Source organism: Pseudophryne corroboree, chromosome 1, assembly GCF_028390025.1.
Source record: "Pseudophryne corroboree isolate aPseCor3 chromosome 1, aPseCor3.hap2, whole genome shotgun sequence".
Lineage (NCBI taxonomy): Eukaryota > Metazoa > Chordata > Amphibia > Anura > Myobatrachidae > Pseudophryne > Pseudophryne corroboree.
In genome coordinates this window covers 973,303,971-973,326,355 of record NC_086444.1, presented here as the reverse complement: position 1 = coordinate 973,326,355, position 22,385 = coordinate 973,303,971, and the positions used below count along the sequence as shown (strand labels likewise).

General features: G+C 40.4%; 1 protein-coding gene across 1 annotated transcript; it reads right to left on the bottom strand.

The window, feature by feature from the left end:
- Positions 1-15,801: 15,801 nt before the first annotated feature.
- LOC134980114 (lecithin retinol acyltransferase-like) lies at positions 15,802-22,178 on the bottom strand. Its single transcript, XM_063946822.1, has 2 exons — positions 21,645-22,178; positions 15,802-19,271 (listed from the first exon to the last, which is right to left on the bottom strand). The coding sequence occupies exons 1-2, from the start codon at positions 22,176-22,178 to the stop codon at positions 19,119-19,121; spliced, it is 687 nt and encodes a 228-aa protein (XP_063802892.1). The 3' UTR covers positions 15,802-19,118.
- Positions 22,179-22,385: the final 207 nt, after the last annotated feature.

Sequence of the window (22,385 nt, the reverse complement as noted above, 5' to 3'; positions counted from 1 at the left end):
AGTAAACATACTATAAACATTGGCCACAGACATGGAGGAAGGGCACAGGGTGACACATACTGTACAAGCCACTGAATCCAGCCACTCTATCTTTTGAAAGAACACTGCACTAATTTTACACAACATCATTGTAGTGTCCAGATGAGTGTCATTATGAATCTTAAGAAGTAGGTTGTTGGTAACATGTATTGTAGTAATATTTCTGCTCATGAGCCTGTAAATGTAGAATCAAATCTAAAACAATCAGAATTTATTAGGCAAGTGCATGTCAGTTATGTCTACGACATCTAGAGGTCTGATTCAGAGATGGACGGTATCCGTTCACATGGTCGACCATGTTATGGTCGACAGTCATTAGGTCGACCACTATTGGTCGACATTGACATGGTCGACACATGAAAATGGTCGACACATGGAAGGTCGACACATGAAAAGGTCGACATGAGTTTTTTAACTTTTTTTTCTTTTGGGGAACTTTTCCATACTTTACGATCCACGTGGACTACGATTGGAACGGTAATCTGTGCCGGGCGAATCGGTAGCGGAGCGAAGGCACCATGCCCGAAGCATGGCGAGCGAAGCGAGCCATGCGAGGGGACGCGGTGCACTAATTGGGGTTCCCAGTCACTTTACGCAAAAAACGACACCCAAAAAAGTAAAAAAACTCATGTCGACCGTTTCATGTGTCGACCTTTCACGTGTCGACCATTTTCATGTGTCGATCATGTGTCCATGTCGACCATTTCAATGTCGACCAATAGTGGTCGACCTAATGACTGTCGACCATAACATGGTCGACCATTCATACCGGAACCGAGATGGACTGCTTCTCAGAGGGTCTCTGTAACATCATGTTTTTCAGTAGATTACTCTTTGTAAGAAGCAAATCACTTTATTATACGTTAACTCAATTATTTTATGCCACAATTAATAATTTACTGGAGTTTTCCCCAACACCCTCACCTTAGCCTCATTAAAGTCTTACTGCGAGTTCATGCATTTACTCTACTAGCTTCCCAACATACCTAACAGTACCAGCAGGGCACAGATGATGCAGCCTCCTCTTCTTATTTTCTTACAAGCATACAGAGCATTATGGACTTTAGGTTACTGGTTAGGAATAAGACTCAATCACTACAACCTTTATTTTTTGAAACCAATTCCCCCACTATATCCTTCATCAATATTCTAGATGTGTAACACAACAACCAGTTCTCTATAGTTAGTATGCTCAGCAAGCTTTACAATATCTCCCATTGTAAAGGCTTTCCATCAGTTACCATCAGTTATCTATTGCACTACTCTTCCTGTACCACTAGGTGGCTTTCTGAGCTCAGAAAAACAAAATAACCCATACTTAAAGTATTGGAAGTTGTAAGTAAGTACAATAATATTTAATAGTAATTTATATTGTGTTGTATACACAGTACATATTGAAATAATATATTTGAAATTGTATCTGACATATTAATAGGCAATATCATTTTTCTGTGCATTTCTCAGTACTTTAAGCTTAGGTGACTTTACTGCTGTTATTTTGCTGCCTGGGGAGACTTTTACTTAGGAATGGAAAATCACAATTGCCAGTAGGCCACAATCCATTAGAAGAGCACACCCCATAATACTGTACAGTCAATCCTTTATTCAACTGCAAAAAATTGACTGGCAAAGGTGTTTCAGTAACAGCCTATTCCAGCACCATGTATTATCGCTTCAAATGTTTCCACTTGTCAAATGTTGCTATTTAAATTAGCTGAATGGAAAAATTGTACTTCTAATTCATCCTTGAAAATTATCCTGCGGAATGAAATCATAATTTACACTGCAAAATATAGGAATTCCTAAATTATAATTCAACCTGAAAAATAAGTGATGGGCAAAAAAATCTGCATATTTAAATATTTAATTAAAGTTACTGCAATAGCGACTCAAATTATTTTATGTAGGGCAAAAAAAATTACTGTATGAATTCAATTTTGTCAGATATTACATTTGTAAATATGGAATTTATATCCACTCACCTCTCCCTTTGGGTACTTATCTAACATCTTGGTGGTGATCTATAAAAATTGTCTCTATAAGAAGCATTGCAGTAATTCAGTACTGTAATCACTTTTACTGGAGGTCCATTTTTCTACAATGATATACAGTACCTTTGGTTTAGAAATGTTTCATTTCATTGAGGGGGTCAAGGTGTGAAATGGTTATTATCCATTAAATCAGTTCAAGGAGGGGTGTAGCTAGGCGCCATGGTGCCCGGAGCAAGGGTATGTTTTGGCGCCCCCTCCCCTGTAATGAAATGGGGCCTAGCCAACATGTGGTGGCATGTTACATTTGAAAAGAAACATTTAAAAACCCTAAATTGGTGACAGGGACGGTTCTAGACCTTGCTTAGCTCAGGGCAGAATTTTCCTTTGGGTGCCTCGATGTTTAAAATAAGTCACTGTGTGCCGAAGGCTTGCAACAACAATATAGGGTCATGGCAATACGGATGGTGTAATGGTTAGTTATACTACCTCACAGCACTAAAGTCATGGGTTTGATTCACAGCCCTTTCTGTGTGGAGTTTGTATATTCTCCCCATGCTTGCATGGGTTTCCTCCCACAATACAAAAATATACTGGTAGGTTATTTAGCTCCCAACAAAAATTAGGTTTCCATGGGGCAGGGACTGATTTGAATGGGGAAATAGTCTCTATGAAGTTCTGCGGTATATGTGTGCGCTATATAAATAACTGGTAATAATAAATAAATAATGGCTTTATTGGAAAGGTGCGTGGCCACAGAACAGTACCAATTCACATTACACCGCACAGTAGTGTCCATTATACACATTGCACCACACAGTAGTACCCCTTATACACATTATGCTATACAGTAGAGCCCCTTATACACGTTACGCCACACAGTATAGCCTCTTATACACATTACACCACGGTAGAGCTGCTATATAAATATTATTATTATTATTATTATTATTATATTTTATTTATAAGGCACCACAAGTGTTCCGCAGCGCTGTACAAAGGACAGTACAGGGAGATAAAACTTAGCATTACAGTAAATAAATAACAAAAATAGTGTACAGGTAACAAATAACACCACAATTCTCAATACATAATACAGCTAAGATGTAAGTAGCGAGGGAGTAATCATCGTACTACTTGGGGCTGGTGGCCATAGATAGAGATGAGCCTTTACCAGCAGGAGAAAAGGCTGGTTGCTGAGTAGGGGAGAGCTGTGAGTGAAATGTGTAGAGAAGAGGGTTTTGACAACAAGAGGAAAGAGGGCCCTACGCTGAAGAGCTAACAATCTAGTGGAGTGAAGTAGCTGTATTTAACTATTTAATTCAAATAAATTAAAAACATTATGCCCTGACTGACCTGACCTCACAACCCCCCAATTCCTCAATAAAAATAAAGCCCCAAATGTGACCCCCCCCCAATCTCTGAATGAAAATAAAGCCCTAAAACTGACTTCCCCAGATCAGCGCACCCTCTAACTTTTTAGGTGCCGGAGCTCACCCTCCACCGGAGCCACCCTCGCTACACCCCTGAGTACAAGGGTACTTGACTTGCAGATGAAGAGAAGCCTGGTAGTGGCAATTAATATATCTTAAAGATTCATAACATAATAGCCCACCAGTCTGGTTTTCCCATCTCCTTACTCACAGTCAGGGTTTAGGATCCATATAACCAAATATAAGATACGATACTTAATGCCCTTCATCTCACCCTGGACATGGGTAAGCTATTTAGTACTGTTCTGTGGCCCTTTGACTACTAATGCTGGGCATACACTTTACAATTATCTGCCAGATCTGGCTGGTTGGAAAGAAAATCTGGTAATGGATGAAAGCAAATGACAATCGAACATTTGCTCCCAAACACTGCAAAATGGACAGAACCTGTCTTTCAGACAAATTGATGAAATCACGGATTTAACCAATTTGTATGAACAACAATTTCTGACAATGCTCTTTCATAGAAAGTGAAGAAACCTGGCAATTAAAAAAAGTTAGAGTGACACTGCCGACCAGGTGAAGAACATCTTTATTGGGTAACACAGTATGGGGAAATATAACTACTTTGTAAGATATTTTGAAATCTCTAAAGGTGGGTACACACTGATAGATATATCTGCAGATCAATTGATCTTCAGATATATCTATGGACGGATCGGGCAGTGTGCTGTGCATACACATTGCCTGATCAATCGGGGCCTGACGTCATGAACTGGGCGGGCGTGTACACACACCTGCCCAGCTCAGCTGTCTATCACCGCCGGCTGCCGCAGCATGTGTACAGGCGGTCGGCTGGTCGCCGTACACACACAGCGATGCGCCAGTTTATCGCTAGATATATTGGCCATCGGCTGTGCTGCAGGGCCGACGCGATATGTCTGTGAACGATGGAGTTCACCTACATATCACCCGTACACACTGGCCGATGGACCCGCATATATTGGCCGTTCAATATCGGCCAGTGTGTATGGGCCTTTAGTTTCAGTTTAGTGAGACGTTATTCATTTTTTTGTATGTGTAATACAGTGGTGTTAAATAAGTGCATTTAAATGAACATTAATAAGAATATACAGACAATGTAGATTGTGGATTCTGGGTAATCACTGATCAAAAATAGTGCGCTTAGTGTATAAATGGTAAATGTGAATAATAATTAAAGTGAATAATTGTTAATATATACATAATAATAACCTCTACTGGATTACAAAAACATTTTATAATTGTATTCTATTACCAATATTATGCTGATATATTTTTTACATCTGCAAGTAAAATAGTGACAATCAAGACAATGACTGAATGAAGATGTTCTCCAAGGGGCTAGCAGCAGTTTCTGCAGTGATGACGTCCCTTAGAGATTAAAGATGGGGTTGGTATTGGGGGGCTAGGTAGAAAGGTCTCAGCATGATAGCACCTCATTTTTATTAAACACTGCCTGTGCAACTTTTATAGCACCTTGTGCCGTCCATGGCACAATCGCTATAAAGACGAACAGCAGTGTTTAATGAAATGAGATGTTATCATGCTGAGACTTGTAGTGGACTGCTGCTCCAGTGATTTCCCAGCCTATTACTGTATTAAAAAGACTGGTGGTGCGACGCTTACACTGTACAGTATCGCCTGTCAGAGCTTGCTATTGTATTCTGTAGTGCCATATCCATCCACCGCTATAGTATTCAGCACTATAGTTTTCATTAGTGGAGCAATCTAGGTGAAGCTGTGTATTGCATGCCGTGAATCCTCTCGTGCCTTACTATACCAACCCATGCTATTTTCATGCCGTGATTAAAACACCACAAGTACAGCAACAAAGAGGGTGGACACAACCGTAGTGCAATACAATAACACAAGATTTATTAAGGCCGCTGGACAAATGGTAACGCTTGTACCAGAAAACTGATTTTTTTCATGCCTGTAGGTAGTAATTATGGCAAAGTCCAGGATCTGGTGAGATCTCAAGTCAACCACTCATGAGGGTATTCTGTAGACATAATGACCTCTCAACTGCATCGGGGTTGTTGAAATTCATTTCTCCTTCCATTGCCTGTATTTCTGAAGCTTACTTGTTCCATAATGTCAGTGTTTCTGACATAAGTTACATATAGTGGAATTAAATGTAAAGGAAGACAGTGAATTCTTGGGAGCACATGTATAAATCAATCACAGTTACGGTTAATTTTAGAAACACAAAAACAAACTGTTCTGCTTTAGAGGGAACGGCAGGTCTAATCCACAGCTGTTTTGGGAAAGCTATGTTTGGAGTAGGTGTATATTTGAGGAGGATGATACATATCCAGGAGAACTAGGAAAGAGGACGACACGAGAGGAGGTAGGAGAGCGGAGGAATAGAGGTAGAGCTGGGTGTGGTAGGAGAGTAAGTGCAATGAAAACAGGGAGTATGGTTTTAGTGTCCAGGTAAGTACACAGCAGTGACGTGCAGTCAGGGTGGGCTTCCCTGTAATACTCCAGTATACTCCATAAAAATAATTTAAATAATACAAAGAATACATTTATATCTTATAAATATCATATTTCTATTATTCTAAACATTGTATAGTCAAAACTCACCATATTTCCAGTGCTCAGCTGGAAGTACAGCGACTGTCAAGGAGAGGCCATGAGCCTCTTCTGATAGTCGGAACCTGCCTGGAGCTGGGGATGGGGCTGCACTGCGGCCAATAATACTGCAGGAAAAAAAGCACAAGCGGAGGCAGCTATCAGATCTGCCTTACTGAGGGGGCGTGGCTTGATGAAGTGTCAGGTGATCTATCCAGAAAATTCTCCAACACCCAACCAGGAGCAGCCAACATGAAGGAGAAACCGATGATCAAGATAGTTGCAATGCAGGGACATGTGCTGCTGAGTGGTTACTGTAGCACCTTACTATAATGCCCACCCACATGAGCTATCGGGTTCATACTGTATATGTGTGTGGAAATCTTGCTCTGATACTAATCGCTGCCTCTCCAGCCATTGACCTCACTGCAAGTCACTGATATACAGTACTGAAGGACATATGCATAGTGTGTTAGGAACATTCTTGTGGGTTTAGAAGGCATTGATCTTATATTGTCATTGTGTTCAATCTGGCAAAGTTTATAACTCTTCACAATGGATAAGTTTGGATTCCTCTCTCACCGGCTGCTGTGTACTATTAAATACAATGTTTCCTATCCTCTCACAAGCAACTCTGCCTTTGCAGACATGACAATAGAAAAATCTAAGAAATGGTATGTTTCTCATATGCAGTACACACTGCCTAGACAAAGTGATATAATAACCATCAATGTTTAAATATGTTACAACAACTGAACTATTAGAAAAAAATAAATACAAAATAAACTAAAGAAAAATAAAGATGGTTCCAGGTCTAACCAAAACAGATGTGTCCCAAGTGTTCTTTGTCTGCCTTCCTGTTGACAGACTTGCTCATCCCAGCATGGTATACATTTCAAAGATCCGGGCGACCTTTAGGGAATTGATCAGCAGAAGTTGATGATGACAGCTTTCCTTCCAATTCTGAGAGTCAGCATTGATTAGGAAAAGACAGAGATCAGGTGACCCCTGGGTTAACCATTCTCCTGGAGTGAGTGGCCTCCAAGGCATAGGACAAACCCCCCCCCCCCCACACACACCCTCTAAGAAATCTGACACATAGAGAAAGGGATAAGTAGATTTTTTTTATTAAATAGGTGAAAGAACAGGGCAAGAGCTGAAATCTGGAATAAAGTAACATCAACAGAGAATCTGTAATTGTTGTAGAAACCGTGTATACAGAAAATAAAAAGGTGAATATAGAAAGACAGAAAGTGGTTTTCTGCTCCTAAATCAGTAATCATTTTATGTGGGGATTTCAGTAATGGCAACATAATACATTTGAAAGAGCTGAACAATGGATGAATTAGATATACAGTAAATGACTTTAAATGAGAACTAATGATGACAGCTGACACAATGCCTATTGAGCTCAATGTTGTCATAGGGAGCAATGTTTACGGGTGGTCGCAGTAGACCTGCTTACCAGATACTGGAAAAGAAGACGGATTGCTTGGAAGTCTATCACATATCTGCAGTGAGAGATGCTGATTCTACTAGTGACAGGTCTTGTCATTACCCAATGGAAGCCTGTATTTGTGAATGTTGTATTGGTGAATCAGCAACAAAAGCGTTTCCCCTCTGTCCCTTGTCTAGAGATCATCACTAAACAGTTGCATGACATTAACATGTGATTAATATACAGTAAACATGGGACAACTTACTGTAAATTTACATTGGACTAAAAGAAACAACAATATCAATACTACTCATACTTGGAGTTTAGGTGCATTCTACTGAAACTGTACAAATGTTCAAACTACTCTGTAGTCTCATATAATGTATTACATGTAGGTAATAAAATGTATACCTGAAGGCATGAAAAAGGCAGCATCATTTGTTTATGAACCATATTAACTCGTTAATGACAGGTGGTGATTTGTTCTTTAGGGGAACATTTACTAAGCAGTGATAACAGTGGAGAAGTGAGCCAGTGGAGAAATTTCCCCATCAACCAATCAGCAGCTCTGTATCATTTTATAGTATGCAACTTATAGATGTTACTTCAGTGCTGATTGGTTGCCATGGCCAACTTCTCCACTGGCTCACTTCTCCGCTCTTATCACTGCTTAGTAAATGTACTCCTTAATAGCCAGACTAATTTCCATGTACAGTTTGTGCTGGGTTCACTGCATACAACTTTTAACTTGTTAAGGCTATGTAATTAATTTTTATTTTTTTCCAAATTTCTTTACTTGCACAAATCATCATTAAAATCACAAACACAATTGTACAGACTCAAAAAATACCATGCAAAAATTAAAATCCATATAGTGTATTCAACTGCAGGCTTTAAATAGATTTCTTATAAGGCACATTCTACGTATTGACTGCATGACTGCTGGGGAATTTGTTAAGTCAAGACCGTTGGCCCCTACATTCACCCCTTTCTCCAAACCCCCCCCCCCCTCTCCTCCAGCTCACACCATATCTTGAAAGCATTCTTGAATGCGACGCTGGATAAAAGGGGATAAAACTGTTATTAATTAATTTTTAATGTTGCTTTTCATCAGGGTCCAGAGATGCCCTTTTATGAGAGATGATTCATCATTTAATTAGTTTACAAGCGCCAGTATACACAAGCCATCAATAGGTGCAAGGGTATTATTTTATGCACTTTATCCATGAATCTAGAACCCACTGCACTAGGGGTGTCTGGGCTCCATCTTAAGACGTTTTGTAGCCTTAAGCTCATGCTTTTGATCAGGCTGCATCCTACTTTAAATACCTAGTTAATTAGGGTTCATCATACAAACAGGGTCGGACTGGCCCACAGGGGAACTGGGGAAACCACCGGTGGGCCCCACTGCCTATGGGCCCTCCTCCTCCTCTAGGGATCAGGTTCCAGACTCTATCCTAGTGCACTTGAATTATGCATTATACTTATGTTACATTATACTTCACAAGAATATGTTGCAGTCCAACACCGCATGCAAAGTACATATTGTTTGTAGCAAAGTGAAAAGTGACTATCTATTGAAACTGAGAACTGAGAAGGTCATAAATAACAATATAAAACAGTTATGACAGTAAGGGTTTGTTCTCTTCTTCAATCCAAATGTTACTGTATGAATATCACAACAGAGTTACTTACTGAGATGCTGTACTTCGAAGAATACTGCACGTATGGACAGCAGTGATACAGTAGATTGTCTCCATAGTCCATGTCATATGACATTAATACTCTTGAGCATGGATTATGTGAAACCAGGGGCGGATTGGGATCGAAAACCATCCCGGTAAATTTATGGAAACAGCCCTAATAGGGGTGGGATCTGTTGAGGGGGTGGAGTCTGTCAAGTGGGCAGGATTACTGCTCAGATGGCCTGATTAAATTTAGGGATGAAAAGTGTGCGCAAAAGGCGCGCATCACATTTTTTTAGGGACATGGCTTTCTGGGGGAAGGGGCGTGGCCACATAATAGTGCCAATTCACATTATACCACACCACACTGTAGTGTCGCTTATACATATTGCACCAGGTAGAATCTCTTATACACACTGTGCCAGATAGAGCATGTAATACATATTGCACCAGATAGAGTACGTCTACACTTTGCACCAGGTACAGCATCGTATATGCTTTGTGCCAGGCAAAGCACATTATACACATTGCACCAGGTAAAGCACATTATACACTTTGCGCCAGGCAGAGCACATTATACACATTGCACCAGGTGAAGCACATTATACACATTGCACCAGAAAGAGCACGTTATACACTTTGCGCCAGGTAAAGCACATTATACACATTGCACCAGGTAGAGCACATTATACACACTGCACCAGGTAAAGCACATTATACATATTGCACCAGGCAGAGCACATTATACACATTGCCAATCTGCCGCTGTACAGGCAGATAAAATGCCTATCAGACTGAAAGGCATTTTATCTGACGTTGCAGGGTGAGGGTTAGGGTTAGGCTCTGGGAAGGTTCAGGGTTAGGCTGCGGGGGGAGGTTAGGGTTAGGCTGAGGGGGGGAGGTTAGTGTTAGGCTGCAGGGGGAGGTTAGAGTTAGGCTGAGGGGGGAGGTTAGGGCTAGGCTGCGAGAGGGGAGGTTTGAGTTAGGCTGTGGTAGGGGAGGTTAGGGTTAGGCTACGGGGGTGGAGGTTAGGGTTAGGCTGCGGGGAGAGGTTATAGTTAGGCTGCAGGGGGGAGGTTAGAGTTAAGCTGTGGGAGAGGGAAGTTAGTGTTTGCCTGTGAGAGGGGACGTTAGGGTTAGGCTGAGGGGGGGGGAAGTTAGGGTTAGGCTGCGGGGGGAGGGTTAGGCTGTGGGTGGGGTGGGTTAGGGTAAGGGACTAGACTAAATTGCACACACAATAGTAATAATGCCTTTTAGATACAGTATATTGCACACACAGTAGTAACATCCCATGCACATTTAGCAGCACTGCCACTGTGCCACACAGTAGTGCCCTGTCACTGCCTCCCCCTCCCTCCCTCCCTATCAACCCATATGCTGCAGCAGCAGCACTCACCTGCGGAGCCGTCAGTAATGTTACTTGTTGTCCCTCATTGGCTGGCCATCACCGACCCCTATGCAGGCCGCCAGCGCCAGCTGCAGCCGCAGTCGCGGCAATGTTAACTGAAGCTTCTGCGCATGCACAGAAGCTCAGTGTAGCATTTTAAAAATGCCCGCTGTTGGAGCATCTGCGCATGCGCAGAAGCTTCAGTTAACAGCAACGCTGCCGTGAGCGTGGCTGTGGCTGATGGTGGCCTGCATAGGGGTGATGGTCAGCCAATGAGGGGACGACCAGACTGGCCAAACGGAATCCGGTCCGGCGTCCCGGTATACCAATCCGCCCCTGCGTGAAACTATATAGAGGTCAGCAGCTTCTAAATGTTATATACAAAAAAAATCATTCATTTCTACATATATAATAAGCATGAGAGAACTGGAAGACATAAGGTACATTTACTGAGCATCAGCTTTTCAGGGGTTTGCGACAGCCATTGATTGATGGTGAGTTCAAAGTCCAAAATACTTCTCCATGGACTGTGGCCCCCAGGATCATCTGGAGTTGCCTAACTGACCCTTGTTCACCTTCCAGCTGTCGCCTTCTCCAACCAGCGTTTGCTCCATGGCCGCCCTGCTCTTGTGGTGGTTGTTAGCCTGGGAACAGATGGGGCCTATCCAAGGTGGATGTCTGGTGTCTCTGGCCTTTGATCGCTGGACCCTGGTGCACTGATCGACTTCTCTGTGGCCACCAGTTTCCATGTCAGACCATTTTACACCAGCTGGCTGCCATCCATGTATAAGCTTTCCATTGATACCCTCCATTTGGCTCCAGACTGCTAGTGTAGTACACCATATTGGCACTATCTTGAGATTCAAGCAACTGGGCCCTTGACTTATCTGCCACTGCTTCTCTGCAGAGGTCATTCCGAGGGTGGCTGTTTCGGCAGAGGGAATCTGGTGGAACCTCGCCACACTACACTACTGTTTGCTGTTTGGCACCCATTCCTCCATATTGCTGCTTCTGGACCTCCACTCCTTCCCACAGTCCTCCTTACCCCCTCCTGACGGTATCCTCCATCCATGCGAATGGATCCCCTCACTCCTTACTGCTGCTAATATCATCTTCTGCTCCCTGAAACTATATGCTATTACCTTTATATTGACGTCACAACTGTTTTAGTACTTTCATGCAACTGTATATTTCTCTTCTCTTCTATTTTCCCTTCTTGTAATCCCCACTGTAAGCTATATTTTTACTAATTGCACATCCTACCAGCTGTTACCTATGTAGTGTACCTCAGATGGCTGCCTCAGCTTGTTCCTTCATGGGTAGGAATGGCCCATCTGGAACTGGGAGGTAGGGCCAGTCTTGTGATCGCTGGCATCCTAATTGATGGGATCCCATACTCAAGCCGTAACACTGCCTTGATCAAATATATTTCCTGTATTCAGCTAAGTAACACAAGTGCAGTCCCCATTACATGCAATGGGAACTGTGGTCTGGAGCTATTTCTCATGTTGTCAATGGCTTTGCTTTTTTGGAGCTTGGCCCCATTAGCTAACGCCATTTCTAGACGGCTTCAGCTATAGTGGCCTACAGGTTATATATATTTTTATTTTGTGGGAGATGGATCTTTTTATCCCTCCCTGGCAACTCGGAGTGTTCAAATACAGACTACAAATGCCAGCTACCCCGCTGCGTAGATGAGGCGATAAAGGTGTATTCTATGGAAAAAAATCGTTGCCTCTTCTGCGATACATTGTCTCAACATGACTGGATAAGGACAAATGATAAATAGCCAAGTCAATTAATCTGCTCTTGCTGAGAATAGCGGCAATAACAGCTATTAATTAACATGGCTAAAATGCGGACATTAATAAACAGGCCCATTAAACTATATAAGAGCGTACAGTATACTTGATTATTTACATCACATTAAATGATATGGATGCTCTTGAACTGCAGCAAGGTTCGTATCTGAATGCCTAATGTTAAACTCGTAGCTGGTCTGATAAGTTTTTGTGTATTCTCAGAATAACCGAGTGAAATTCAGCTGAGCACAGTAACCCATCCAACCCCAACCTTCCTTCTACAGTTAGGTCTTCACGATGTCTACATACTACCAATTATCCCTGTGTGATTGGAGCTGCATCAGTGATAATGGGAATGTTATATCCACAAGCCTATTATTTTATTTCATTTGTGACGTATATAGGCCCTCATTCCGAGTTGATCGGTCGCAAGGCGAATTTAGCAGAGTTACACACGCTAAGCCGCCGCCTACTGGGAGTGAATCTTAGCTTCTTAAAATTGCGACCGATGTATTCGCAATATTGCGATTACTAACTACTTAGCAGTTTCAGAGTAGCTCCAGACTTACTCTGCCTGTGCGATCAGTTCAGTGCTTGTCGTTCCTGGTTGACGTCACAAACACACCCAGCGTTCGCCCAGGCACTCCCACCGTTTCTCCAGCCACTCCTGCGTTTTTTCCGGAAACGGTAGCGTTTTCAGCCACACGCCCCTGAAACGCCGTGTTTCCGCCCAGTAACACCCATTTCCTGTCAATCACATTACGATCGCCGGAGCGAAGAAAAAGCCGTGAGTAAAAATACTTTCTTCATAGTAAAGTTACTTGGCGCAGTCGCAGTGCGAACATTGCGCATGCGTACTAAGCGGATTTTCACTGCGATGCGATGAAAAATACCGAGCGAACAACTCGGAATGAGGGCCATAAGGACACTTTAGACAGTAAATGTCAAATCCAAAGAGAGAAAAAGTAATTCTGTGTATTTTACTTTCTTCCCACTAGAAGGTTCTTGACTTTGACAAATAGGAGATGTCATACAGGTTGAGTATCCCATATCCAAATATTCCGAAATACAGAATATTCCGAAATACGGACTTTTTTGAGTGAGAGTGAGATAGTGAAACCTTTGTTTTATGATGGCTCAATGTACACAAACTTTGTTTAATACTCAAAAGTTATTAAAAATATTGTATTAAATGACCTTCAGGCTGTGTGTATAAGGTCTATATGAAACATAAATGAATTGTGTGAATGTAGACACACTTTGTTTAATGCACAAAGTTATAAAAAAATATTGGCTAAAATGACCTTCAGGCTGTGTGTATAAGGTGTATATGTAACATAAATGCATTCTGTGCTTAGATTTAGGTCCCATCACCATGATATCTCACTATGGTATGCAATTATTCCAAAATACGGAAAAATACGATATCCAAAATTCCTCTGGTCCCAAGCATTTTGGATAAGGGATACTCAACCTGTATTAAATTAAAACATTATCATTCTCCTGTGTGCAGACAAAAATGGCTGAGGTAATATTTAACCAAATGCTTAAAAACTTCTTAAAATAGTTCTTTAAACATAAGAGTAATTGGCGTCTTATAACAATGAAAATATATAGGCGAAAGTGAAATATAGTAACGATGTTCTTATTGAAGCTTCCAAGTGAAAGAAAAGCAGAGGATCAGCTCAATATGCTAATTCCCTGCTATCTGCAGCTGACTTGATACAGTGCTGTGATCTCTATTGCACTGTGCTGTCCATCAGTGACTGACTACTGTCCTGTCACAGGAAGGGTCGTGCCCCTCACACCATGAACCGAATCTCTCCATTACATGCTAAGTGATACCATTATTTGGCGTTTTAAGAATTTGGTTCACATTTCCCATAAAACATTTTTGATGAATGTTAATTATGTATATCAAGTTCTCATAACTGATAGTATACAGAACAGTATGAAAATGATCAGGTTATAGTTTCCAGCAAAACAACTTACTTTTTAAGTAATACTTTCTAAACACCAAGGGCTAGATGCGTCATAGCTTGGAAAGTGATAAAATGGAGAGTGAAAAAACACCAGCCAATCAGCTCTAACTGCCATGTTACAGGCTGTGTTTGAAAAATGGCAGTTAGGAGCTGATTGGCTGGTGCTTTTTCACTCTCCATTTTATCACTTTCCAAGCGATGACGCATCTATCCCAAAGAATAATACATTGGGCACCTGAATGTGCAGTGTATCAACGTCGACCGCTGGGATCCTGACTGAATCCTGTAGCAACACATAAATATTAATACTCTATACCATGGGTCTTCAACCTGCGGCCCTCCAGCTGCTGTGGAACTACACATCCCAGCATGCCCTGCCTCAGTTTTAGCATGCCTTAATAGCAAAACTGTGGCAGGGCATGCTGGAATGTGTAGTTCCACAGCAGCTGGAATTTGTGCTAGAAAACAGCATACTGTAATCTAGTTTATGGATTTCACAGTCTTTTACAGTAATAATCTTTACTCTGGAAATAATTTGATTGGCTCAGAGCACGTACTTATGTTTTTTATTTCACATTAAAACTGCAGACATGACTATAATACAAAGCATAACAATGCTATCGTAAGATTAAACTTAAGTTACTTATTAATATGCAATATACAAAAAAACTTGCATGCTCCTAACTTCTTAAAATAGTGAACATTTTATTTGCTTAAAGTACATGTTGGTGAATATGTATATATGTCAGAAGTTTTTCTTTATTTGTTGTTTAGCGGAGAAGAAGGATAAAATCTACTTTCTGCTCTTAATGCTTTAAGATGATTCTTTGAAATGGGTGATTGCGCTTTTACAAAATGATGTAAAGGGCTAAGTATAAGTAGCTACATGATTGCAACAAACTTATTTTTAAACGTATATTCACAATTTCAAAAAACTGAAACTTGATAAAATATTCACAGGATGTGCTGCTACATATTATTTTCTTCAAAAATATAAATAACATTTTACAAAAAACTTTGTTAGTAAAATTATGTTCATAGGCCCTCATTCCGAGTTGTTCGCTCGCAAGGCGAATGTAGCAGAGTTACACACGCTAAGCCGCCGCCTACTGGGAGTGAATCTTAGCTTCTTAAAATTGCGACCGACGTACGCGCAATATTGCGATTACAAACGAGTTAGCAGTTTCAGAGTAGCTCCAGACTTACTCTGCCTGTGCGATCATTTCAGTGCTTGTCGTTCCTGGTTGACGTCACAAACACACCCAGCGTTCGCCCAGGCACTCCCACCGTTTCCCCGGCCACTCCTGCGTTTTTTCCGGAAACGGTAGCGTTTTCAGCCACACGCCCCTGAAACGCCGTGTATCCGCCCAGTAACACCCATTTCCTGTCAATCACATTACGATCGCCGGAGCGAAGAAAAAGCCGTGAGTAAAAATACTTTCTTCATAGTAAAGTTACTTGGCGCAGTCGCAGTGCGAACATTGCGCATGCGTACTAAGCGGATTTTCACTGCGATGCGATGAAAAATACCGAGCGAACAACTCGGAATGAGGGCCATAGTTCTCTTTACATAATATCCCAATGTACTTTAAAATAAGACAAAAGACATTTGTTAAAGAAAAAAGTGCTAACCAAATGGCATAATAGACAATCTAGAACTACTGTAGTTTATATAATTTATAGTAATGACATTCAAGTCCATGTTTCCACGGGTTACGGCTCTGCCCGCAGTGCTGCTGATTGCACATTGCACATGGAAATGACTGCGGTAATGACCACTGAGTGGTTCTAGTCAGTCAGCCTAATCAGATCAAATGCAAGTGTTAACTTTATATAGGTAACAATTTGCAACGTATAACTGGTCATTCATATGTGGATTTGGGGGACTGTTTGGATTTTTTTTTTTTTTTGTACCAAATTAACTGAACAGTATTATGTGTCCATCAGACTTGATTTTGCTAGGATGGCAACCAATGATGCCCTTCTAGCAAAACACGTTAGGTCAATAGCCAACCTGAAAATGTGAAGGAGGATGTAGATCAACCACATGCTGATTGGCATTCAGGGGCCTATGTACTAGGTCTTGGAGGGAAATAAAGTGGAGAGAGATAAAGTACCAGCCAATCAGCGCCTAACTGACATGTTGGTACCTTATCTCTCTCAACTTTATCTCTCTCTAAGGCTTAGTACATAGGCTTCTCAGTCACTTAGTGGATCTGGAGCAACTAGAAATGTGATATTTATACGGGACCTGCACCTCTACCAGGCATGGACTATTCCCTCTACCCCCCATTCTGGAATATTGGCTATTTATCTGAGCCACCCAGGTGAGTACTCTATGTCCCTGAGAGGGAGGTTGGGATAGTCCATGACCCGGTGGAGGGGGAGGTCCCGTTGCGGCATTCCCTGTTTCTGGCTCCTGCTCATGCCTATGTATTTATGTATTGTCTTTGAAAATCAGATGGATTGAAATATTTATGTGCCACTTAAACTGGGTACACACTGTAAGATAATTGATGGCGATCTGATAAACCCTAAGTTCTGACATAGTGACTATCTGATCGTTGTGCACCCATACACACTGAGGATTTTTGTGCTCAGTGTGTACTTTCTTTTGAAGTCTTCAATGGGATCAGGAGGTCGGGAATGAAGCATGTGCAGCACTCGCTATCCTGGCCTCACGATTTGACTGCTGCTGGAGCCTTTGAAGCTGTATATTGGCTAAGGCTCTTGCATACAATTATTGGGCCGAGCAGCTAATTATTGTCTGTTCAGCCAGAGAATTAGATAGTATGTAACCACCTTTAGTCATTGAGACTGCAGCTCTGCGTCTGGGGTATGTGCACACAGAAAAGCCTAATTTTGCCAGTACAAAATGAGGAAAATTAACCTGCAGCCTAAACAGCTAACATTATAAGCAAAATGAGTAGCGCCTTAACCAATTCTATAGTTTAGAAATCCAACGCGTGTATTTGCCCACCTGGTACTATAGTTGTAATTGATTCTATGGCATAATAAATCAATGCTTGCACTGGAACAGTGGTCCTATCTCAGGAATGGTGCTTCCTTAGCTGTGAGTGTTCTAACATTCTGCTCTGATTGGCTAAATTATAAGACAGACTGAGGCAGACTTCTGATAGTTAGGAAAACAATGAGGATTATATCAGAAGCCTGTTTTGAATTATAACTGAATGCTGCTTTAAATTTAACTGCAAACTCGCCAAAATCATGGCTGTTCCATAATCTCGGAACCTACTATGCAGTATAACCCCCTATGTGTTGAAATGTTAACATGTCTAATTTTATGTAATTATTTAAATTAGTAGTCAAATTTAAGATGCAAAACACGTTAAAGGGATGTTGCAGGAGTAAACGTTTTTGCTTAGTATGTCTCGTGCAAATTCGCAATGTGCATGCTTTGGGAAAGGCATCTAATATTTTGCACTTAATATAGGATACATTGATGATGATGATGATGATGATAATAATAACTTGTAGCAAACCAGGCACATATGCTACACACTCAAAGCAAGTCACATCTCCAAATGCAAACAGCTCTGCATATATCAGTGGTTCCCAAACTTTTTTGAGTCATGGCGCCCTACAGTATCACTATTTTTTTCACGGCACCCCTAGGCCAAAAGTTATTGAGCAATTCAGAAAAAAAATATCTAAAATGAAGTAAATTGGATTTATATGTCATCATTAGGTTTAATTATGTGGTGAGGGACAGGATTCACTTCTGTTTGTGCACATATTTTATGATTGGCAGCCACCAGCACTTTTGCCTATTACATTGACCATAAATAATTTGAAGTGGTCCTGGACCACCAACCCGAGGCACCCCTGCAAGTGCCTCGAGGCACCCCAGGGTGACAAGGTACACAGTTTGAGAACCACTGGCATATATGCATGTGTTCCATGCACACTTCCTTTAAGCGGTGTGTGTACCCATGTTTTACTTCCAACTCTATATAAGCCCCTTTGGGGTCTATGTACTAAGCCTTGGAAAGAGATAAAGTAATAGGCACTCAGCTCTTATCTGCCATGTTACAGGCTGTGTTTGAAAAATGACAGGAGATGGTAGTTTATCTCTCTCCACCTTATCTCTCTCCAAGGTTTAGAAAATAGACCCCTATATGTTTGTCATCCAGGAAGACTGATACCACAAAGAAAACCCCTAAATTAATTATTATGGCAGGTACTAAACAATATATTAATGTTTTTATAATGGTGACAGTATTTTGTTTATTATATACTGAGGGCTTGATCCAACTACTGTACTGTATGTGCTGTTAGCACACTTCTCTGCAGCGAAAACCTGATAACATAAGGGTGAATGGTTTATCATGGGCTTATTCTCCCTATTGTGTCCTAAAATATTAATGGAGCAATTTAATGGTTTCAAATTTTAGAATGTGGTGTGATATAATTCTTATGTGTTGTTGCCTGCTACTATATTAAACTACTACATTTAAATTGTGCATTCGTTTTACATATTGTCTCTGTTATAACGAGCCTGAATGCTCATCTACTATAGAACACATAGAATAGCACAGTTATAAGCTGTACAATTCATTCTCATGCTTATTGTAGAATAGACAGTATAAAGATTATATCACACAAATGCTTTCAGATGGCTGATGAGGGTTCTCATTTCCAGGCTGCCACATTTCTGTGCAAGTTGCATGAAGAACAGCTACAGTAGCACTATAATATTGTATGTCTCCCCTATATTGTCCTTCTCAGCTTGCCATCCAGAGGGTAAACGTAAGCAGTAAACTGGGAAGCATGGTGGAAGGCCCTGCACCCAAACAAAGCGTCAATCCCATTCCAAGAGCAGCAGCAGTTAAAACACTTCTTTGGTCTCGAATTATCTTCTTCACAGTCTCGCAGAACTGAAAGATACAATAAATGAAATGTGTCAAGTAATTTAAAAACGTCACCTGCACGCACTCGAATAAGGTGTAAGAGACAATTCTGTGATCTGAATATTAAAACTGTAGCAGATCTTAATAAATACTCAACTTGATGACACTATAACAGCATTTTGTAATATTTGTAATATTGAAAAACTATTATTTTATACAGGATTTTTAAACTCACCACGTTTATGTCTATACTATCCCCCATACATGTTATACAGTGGTCTTTCTAAGTGCATTAAAGTTCTATGTGCATACACAAGCCACAAGTCACCCAAGCAAGTCAGCATTCTGCTACATTTTATTTGGCTATAGGTTTATTTTTTGAATACAAATATGATGAAAAGCTTTTTATATATATTTATTGCATATCCACAATTCCTCAACATACAGTAGGTGATTGTAAATGAATGCACTTCTCTAGCCACTATTGCTAATAAAAATATTAGCACTGAGGTAATGCAATAAAATGACTTGGTATGACAATAAATCTTTACTAATAGGAGTCATTCCCTCCAGCGCTTACAATGCGTAAGTGTATACGTGTAAGCTGTAAGTACTGACCTGATACTACAGACACAATACAAATGTGTTTATATCTCACATACATTCTCAGATCTGTCCTCAACAACACTTGTGGAGTTTATTAATGAAGGGAATATATTGATATGAAAATCGCTGAATTTGGAAAACATCATGACCCATTGAAACAAGTCTGAGTAACAATTATACTGTAAATTTGTGAAATACCTATTGTTGGTGAAACCCTGACATCAGCATTCCATATGTTTAATGCTCCAACAGTATTCATTCTCAAGGTATGGGGGCTGCCTCAATTAGCTGTAAGCTCCCGTTGTAGAATCATGTGCTATATTTCCATATGATGTTTAGATAATAATCTAACCACAGAGCAAAAATGGGCTATAATTTTATTAACAGAATTATCAGCAATGTATGTAGAAATATATGCTGGCTACTACTGAACCTCAAGGTTATTGAATTGGGCAAAAATAAATATAAAACTATTGGGTGGAATTTCAAGACATCAAAACAATAAATACCAAGTGCAGTACAATGTGAAAAAAACCTGTCCCTAACTGTGTGGAGTTTGTATATTCTCCCCGTACGTGCATGGGTTTCCTCTGGGTACTCCAGTTTCCTCCCACAATCCAAAAATATACTGGTAGGTTAATTGGCTCCCAACAAAATTAACCCTAGCATGAATGTGTGTGCATTAGGAATATAGATTATATGGGCCAGGGACTGATGTGAATGGCCAAATATTCTCTGTAAAGCACTGCAGAATACGTGTGCGCTATATAAATAACTGGTAATAAATAAATAAATTATATATAAAAGAAAAAGAACTATAAAAAAGCAGAAGAAAATAGAAATAATGTAAATAATAAAAATTAATTGCTAGAACCCGAAATACACATAACATAAATTAATTTCTAAATGACTCCACAAACATTCCAAATGATGTATTTCTGTTACACCATACACACATTTGCTCACAATAAGAGAGAGAGAGAGAGAGAGGAAGAAAACTCTAGGAATCATTTTATTAGATGCTACAAGGAAGTAACACCTTCATGGACCTTTAACAAATACTGTCTGGCCCAGACGCGAGTTTATGTCTCCTGTTAGTACAGGAACTGTTTAACTATTAGGAAGGTTAAGGGTTATTAACAATAAACCTGAATTGTTCCAGAGGAAGCGGCAATACCTGGTACATGTCACACAACAAGGCAATAAACAGGAATTAAAATCAGCTTTTTTGTTTTCTTTTTACAGAAAAGTTGCTTTGTAGTTGATACTTCCAGTCATTTTATGTGTAAATGAAACAGTGACATTAAACAGGTTTTAATTACAGTGTGCAAATGAAACATTTATATTACCCAAATACAGAAAGAAAATGCTCACACTGAAAACACAACCAGCAGGAATATACAAGTTAATTGGGTGGTGAACAGTAGGGTTTGCAATATACTGGAATTATCTTATACTTACTTTGCAACATGTTTTAGGGGTAAATATCAATTATAAGTAGATATTTATTCAACTGGATAAACAAGCAAAGAATGCAGATTAAAGCTGTAACAGAAAGGGTTGAGGCAGTAAATCTGGACCTTGTATATATGCAGAACATGTAAATTTGCAGACCTGCCCTTACTTTCTTTTAACATTGCATTATACAGTATAAATCTTATCTAATAAATAATTGCAATATTCTCTTTTTTTATTTTTTTTTATTGCATTTAATATTGTGGAAAGCCTGTATTAGACAGAAAAGGCACTAAAGGCAACATGCAGAGATTCACATGGATATTGAAGCACAATTACCTTGTCGGTCTGGAAGCTCACGGGACAGCCATATCTGCAGTAAGTGACAAAGTGCTCACAGTTATCCCACAGCAGGCTGTATGATGTGGCCCCCACCAGTTTCTCAGCCCTCTGGGCCACTTCTTCATTAGGAAGGGGCTTTGAATTAAAGCTGCTGTCCATCTGATTCACTACTATACTTCCACCATAGGCAAAGTCCTGCACTGTGTCCACTCTGATACTGGCCACCTTAGCCAGAACACCAAGGATCAGCCTTTTGTTGGTTACAACTTTCTCAGTCAGACACTTGTCGTCTGAAAGAGCAGGGAGGATGTCTGGCATCAAATGGGCAACCTTGTTATTTCCCAAATAAATTCCAAAGTGAACAAATAGGGTCCTGGAGACTTGTAATAAGTCACCTCTTTTCAGTGTGCCAATATCAGAAGAAGACCTTTTCTTACATTTCCTTTTTGCCAGGCTAAACTTCTGTATGTTTGCAAAAATGAAGACTTTTTCAAAAAGGAAGATCATTAGTCCTACCAGTAGGGATTTCATGATGCTCACCTTGAGCATTGCAAAGCAAGTTCTAACTGCTGGGGTTTTCCTCATGCTAATCTGTGGTTTTTGTTAGACACATGGGGAGAATCTTATGACATCACTGAGTAAAGTCTGTGCAGATTGGTTACAACTATGTGGGAGTCCCCTCTCCACTGCATTGTAGCAGAACTTCCAAATACAAGTAAAAAAAAATAATCTAAATTC